Source organism: Chrysochloris asiatica, unplaced genomic scaffold (genome assembly GCF_000296735.1).
Source record: "Chrysochloris asiatica unplaced genomic scaffold, ChrAsi1.0 scaffold00349, whole genome shotgun sequence".
NCBI classification, from domain to species: Eukaryota; Metazoa; Chordata; class Mammalia; order Afrosoricida; family Chrysochloridae; genus Chrysochloris; species Chrysochloris asiatica.
In genome coordinates, this window is record NW_006408867.1 from 140,712 (window position 1) to 147,169 (window position 6,458).

The window sequence follows — 6,458 nt, forward strand, 5'->3', positions numbered from 1 at the left end:
TACTAAAACCTTAACACATGTATGTTGTACTACTCCCCATGCTCCCATCTGCTTACTGGCCACCCTTATCGAATAAGCGAAGACAACACTCTGTTTAAATATTTATCAACACACATGGAGGGGATTGTGATCACTGCAATGAAACAAAATACCATAGGATGAGTGTAAAACCGATATTCTCCCATGTAAACTGTCACTCACTTCACAATAAAAACGTAAAAAAAAAAATTCACCAACACATAAAACTAAAAGGATTAACAGTGCGATTTATTTTAGTTTCATATTACATTGGCATACAAAACTCTGTAATTAAACACTCACTCTGCTGTCAGAGAGAGCATGCTGGCCTTGAAGGACAGGAGGTAGCAGAACAGAAGTACACTGTGGGCAGCTGACATTCACACAGGCAGTGTGTGGCCTCATCTGTTATGTAGCTGCTGCTCTGTGCCAGCTGACAGCTTTCTCCATGGACAGTCAGTGAGCAGAAATCACCCCTACTGATTCTACCATGAGGCTTACCAAGACATCACTTCTTGAAAACAAGCTAGAGAAGTAAGACTGTGGGAAGGTGGGGGGAGGGACTATCCCAGTCCTTTCTGTTCTTTACAAGTGTGTTGTTGCAAAGACTTCACAGAAATTTGTATCCCGGAGAATCACAGCTTTCTGGATTAGTATCTAGAAGGCACGTACGCACATTTTCAATTAGGAAGATGATTGAGAGATAAGGAGTAACCCTGAAGCCATTCTCTTATCCTACATGATCAAGTTCTGGATTTGAAACCGTATCCAGTTGTGCTGCCTGTCCCACACATGGCCATGTGAGCCGGCTACAAAGCGGTCTTTCAGAACACCGACTCCACATCGCCCATCTCCACACACACTGTCTTTAGCTGTGAGTAATATTCAATTGTCACACGACCATTTTCTCTGCCAAATCCTGAAGGGAAGAGAAGGGGTCCGTATGAGCTATCATGGCAACAGTCTGGAAAGTCACAGCGATTTTCAAGGACAAGTGCTGCTCATTAGGGCTGGGGATAATGTTCTCCTTCCATATATTAACTGTGGAGTGAGGCATGGGAAAAACGACTCTGTGGTCTCTGGGGATAGGACTAACAATAAAAACTATAGAGATCTCATTACTTATCAGGATGAATCTAAACTTCAGATACCTACTATTTGGGTTTGAAGCCTGAAACTGTCTGGACTTAATCAAGCATTAGAGCAGTCAATACAAGAACCAACCCATCACCTCTGAAAGCTGGAGTTAACTTCAAGTTTTAACCTACTATTTACATTCCTGCCCACACTTGTAGGGGAGTAGACTTCTGGGGTCCCTCTGATTATTCGGAGTTCAAGATACCATCTAGTCACTGGTGGATGCGTTAGCCTCATGCTTGCCATTTCTTATATTCCCTGCCACAGACAGGTGCCCAGAAAGTAATGGTACTCTAGGGGGTACCAGTCAAAACAACAGACGCACATCGATCTTGCAAGGACTTGCTTTGGCCATATAGACCAGGTGCTGCTCCGCAGATTGGGTCATCTTTATGCTGCGCTCCCCTCCCCTGGAGGCATGTCTGTGCACACGGCTTCAGAATTCAGATTTCAGGAAGGTGAAGCTGGCCTAGGAGGTCCCCAAAAATTCTTAAGCCTAAACTGCTTATTCCGAACCAGCTTTTCCCTGCACTGAGGGTTATACATGAATGAACTGGTGGTCAGGCTCCCCACTGTGCACTTGTATCTATGTATACAGTGCCTCTAAGTACCCTACCGGGAGGAGGATTATTAGAACATGATTAAAGAATGCCTATAATACCAAACTAATCCTGTCAAATCAACACCCACAGTCTCATCAGGTTTATATGTTTGCCAACACCGTGATGGGCATAAATATTTGCCAAAGAAACTAAGAGTTGAGACTCTTAGAATGGTGCCTCTCGAAAGTACAAATCAATTTGCAATCTAAGTAAAGAAAGGTATAGAGAATCAAAGTCTAAAACAGGCAACAAACTAAAGAAAGAAGCTTGGGGTACTAAACGGGTATTTCTGATGCCCCCAAGCCTTCTCCTGCTACCAGTGGCTTATAAATTTGCTGTGTTATAATAACATGCATCTCACAGATTACTGAATAAATGAATGTTAGTGGTTTACAGAAAACCTTCCTGCCTTCCATAATGACTATAACTGATTGAAAAATGTTAGATTAGGGAAATTTTTATGAGTTGAATGCAAAGGAGAAAACAAATTAATATGCTATCAGATATCACTGCAGAGACAGACACTTTACCTATACTGAATCTAAAAACTCACACTGGACTATGATGAATCCTCTAGCGTAGCTGTTTTATGCTTACAGGGACCACAGACTGTTACAGCAAAAAGTAATTCAACCACACAGCAAGCTTTTCTTGAGATGTATACCAGCAGTTCACAAGGCCTTCTGGGGAACATTTGGTGGGGGGTGTTTGTGGGGGAGGAACTCTTGGCTTTTATTTCCATGATGCAATGGGTCTGGTTATAACCACGAATTTATATATTTCCCAGGCATCCCAATGCACACACAGATTTGAGAACATTAGTCATCAGAGAATGTCTGAATTAGGACGAGTATCCCTAAAGACCTGGGGGTCTACTGACTGGCTCCTCACCTGACTTCTTATATCCACCAAAGGGCAGCTCCACTGGGCTGACATTATAGTTGTTGATGAAGCACATTCCACTCTGAAGTTCTGCCACCACGCGATGGGCCCGCTGGATATCCCTATGAAGGAAAAAATAAAAAGGGTGGTTATTCCATTTCTTATGCTACTACTTAAACAGAAAAAAAAAAAAAAAATTTAACTGGCTGCTTTAAAGGTCTCCAAATCCTGCCAAATTCTTGTACCTTCACAATCCATTTGAAAATCAAAGACTACAGTCTTCATAATAGATTGCACCTCAATGTAAATAAAACAAGAATCCTCACAACTGGACCATCATAATAAATGGAAAAGATGGATTTCCTTTTACTTGAATCTATAATCAATGCTTAAAAATCAAGAAATCAAATGACATACCGCGTTTAGGTAAATCTATTGCACAAGATCACTTTAAAGTGTTTAAGAGCAAAGATACCAGTCTGAAGACTGAACTGCACCTGACCCAAGTCATGGAATTTTCAGTATCTTGAATGCATGTGAAAGCTGGACAATGAACAAGGAAGACTGTAGATGCATTTGAGTTATGGTGTTGGAGAAGAATACTTAAAGTACCATGGACTACCGGAAGAACAAACCAATCTGTTGGAAGAAGTACAGCCAGAATGCTCCTGAGAAGCCAGGATGGTGAGAATTTCTCACTCATACTTCACACATGTTATCAGGAGGGACCAGTCCCTGGAGAAGGATATCATGCACGTAAGCTGGAGGGCCAGTGAAAAAGAGGAAAACCCCCAACAAGATGGACTGGCACAAAGGCAACTCAAGCATAACAACAATTGTGAGGATGGTGCAGACCTGGGCAGTATTTCATTCTGTTGTACGTAGGGTTGCTATGACTTGGAACTGACTGGACAGCATCTAATAACAAGTATAATCAATGTTCATGGAAACATCAGTCAAGAAACCAAACAATGTATTGCAGTAGGCAAATCTGCTACAAAAGACCTCTTCAAAGTGTTAAACAGCAGAGCTGTCAGCTTGAGGACGAAGGTACGCCAGATCTAACCCATGGTATTTTCAATTTCCTCATATGCATGCAAAAGTTGGACAATGAATAAGGAAGACCATACAAGAGTCACTGCATTTGGGTTATGGTGTTAGCAAAGAATATTTAAAGTACTGTGACTGTTAGAAGAAATAAATCTGTCTTAGAAGAAGTACAACCAGAGTGCTACTTAGAAGCGAGCAAGGCAAGACTTTGTCTTCGTCTCTCTAATTTTGGACACACTGTCATGAAGGAACAGTCTCAGGAGAAGAACAACATGCTTGTTAAAGTGGAGAGTCAAAGAAAAAGAGGAAGACCCCCAGTGAGATGGGTTGACACTGTGGTAGCAGCAATGGACCTAACAATTCTGAGGACAGTGAATGACTGGGCAGTGTTTTGTTCTATTGTGCATAAGGTCGCTTATGAGTCAGAACGGACTCAACTGCAGCTAACAATTTAAAAATTATGTTTATGAAGACTTCCTAGTCTTTATATGCTTCTTGTTGTTGTTGATAAGGACAGTCAAGTCATATCTGACTCAGAGACACTGTATAGGTTCTGAGGAGTGGCTGGTGGGTTTGAACCACCAATTTTGAGGTTAGCAGTCCAGTGTTTATCCTACAGTGCCACCAGGACCCCTTATAGGTCTCTTATTGCTTGACATGTCAATTTTCAGTAGGCACCTAAACCAATGCTTTACATAAATAAGAATGTGAGATGTTTGCTTAGTGAATTAATGAAAAGTTTAAAATTTCCATTAGCTAAGATCATAGCTCAATTTAAACTCAATATAGCGAGGCCCTCTGATCATTCAGGACTACAATATACTATTTGGCACCTTGACTTAACCTGAAGCAAACAGAAAATGCTGATCACTAATAAATATTTTCAACCACTCTTTTGTCCATTTGTCATATTGTGGTGAATTGTGTGTTGTTCTGATGCTGGAAGCTATGCCACCAGTATTCTAAATACCAGCAGGGTCACCCATGGTGGATAGATTTCAGCTGAACTTCCAGACTAAGACAGACTAGGAAAGAGGATGACTACTTCTGAATGGTTAGCCACTGAAAACTTCATGAAAAGTAGCAGAACACTATCAATATAGAACCAAAAGATGAGATCCTCGGTTGGAAGGCACTCAAAAAGGAAGCATTGTCTCCCCAAAGTAGGGTTGACAATAATGATGTGGATGAAGCAAAGCTTTCAGGACCTTTATTAGCTGATGGGCTACAACTCAAAATCAGAAGAAAAAGCTGCAAATATCCATTAAAAATCAAAATGTGGAATGTACAAAGTGTGAATCTAGGAATACTGAAAGCCATCAAAAATGAAATGGAACACATAAAGATCAATATCATAGACATTACTGAGCTTGATTGGACAAGCATTGGCCATGCTGAATCAGGAAATCATATGGTTTACTATGCCGGGAATAACAAACTGAAGAGGTGTGGCATTCCATTCATCATCAAAAAGACTATTTCAAGGCAATCTTGAAGTACAACACTGTCTGTGATAATATCCATATGCCTACAAGTAAGACCAGCTAATATCACTTTAATTTAAGTTTATGCACCAACCACTAAAGCCAACGATAATGAAATTAAAGAATTCCATCAACTTCTTCTGTCTGAAATTAATCAAATATGCATTCAAGATGAATTGATAATTAATTACCAGTGATTGGAAAGTGAAAGTTAGAATCAAAGAAGTAAAGTTCAGTACCTGAAAAATATGGTCTTGGTGACAGAAACAATGCTGAGTGAGACTGCAAGACAGACTTTTGGAAGACCAATGATTTATTCACTGCAAATACCTTTTTACAACAACAAAAACAGCAACTGTACACATGGACCTCAGGAGATGGAATACACAGAAAACAAAGTGAGATTATAGCTATGGGAGGAGATGACGAAGAGGCCAAAACAAGGCCAGGGAGAAAACAAACAAGATGGCGGATTAGGTGGACGTGCAGTGAGAAGCTCTGTCAGCAACAACACAGAATACCAGACCAAGCAGGCTCAGATGATGGTGCCAGAACTCTGAACCACATATAAAGGAATATTTAGAAGGTTGGAAGGCTTTCAGGCAGTGGAATTTTTAGCACAAAACAAAAAATCCATAGCTTTCTAATGCAAGCCACTCAGTTGCTCATGGAGGCATCATCTTGGGCGAGACCAAGTAGGGGAAGGATAGGAACAGCCACGTACACCTGACAGAACCATGGAAACAAAGGTGTGGACATGCCTATTTTTTTTGTATCTGTTCATTGGTCTCTTGTCTTCTGCACACCTCCATTCTGGCGCCTTAGTGAGTGGACACCCCACCACCACCCTTGGAGGGTCATACTACACATACACACAGATCTCCTCGAAATTTAAAGGGATAGTTTCCACTTAAAAGCAAACAGCAGCGCAAAACGGCCACAGCTGGCCATGAACTATTTATCACTAGGAAAAAGGCCTAAACGGGGGTTGTGGAGCAAGACAGGCAGACTAAAAAGGAAATAGGCTGAAAATTAAATCCTGAGTTACATCACAACAACCAACAGTGGCATCTTGAAATTTCTCAGGAAGAAGAATGAACAGGGACCCCATCTCCTGATCACATCTACCTGGAGGCAATCAGAAAGCATAAAAAATACCAAAATACACACCCATCTAAGTATTAAGGCCACAGATAACTCCTGAATATGCCCAAAAAACAGAAACAGATGACCATATCAGCACATGTCCAGAAACAAGATAAAGTGACTGAGGCAAATGAGCTAG

General features: G+C 41.0%; 1 protein-coding gene across 1 annotated transcript in view; it reads right to left on the bottom strand.

The window, feature by feature from the left end:
* Window positions 1-842: 842 nt before the first annotated feature.
* ALDH9A1 (aldehyde dehydrogenase 9 family, member A1) overlaps window positions 843-6,458 on the bottom strand; it is a 34,860-nt gene continuing 29,244 nt past the window's right edge. The window contains exons 10-11 of the mRNA XM_006875985.1: window positions 2,649-2,761; window positions 843-937 (exon numbers count right to left, since the gene is read on the bottom strand). Coding sequence (XP_006876047.1) covers window positions 843-937; window positions 2,649-2,761 — 208 coding nt within the window. The remainder of the gene's footprint in view (window positions 938-2,648; window positions 2,762-6,458) is intronic.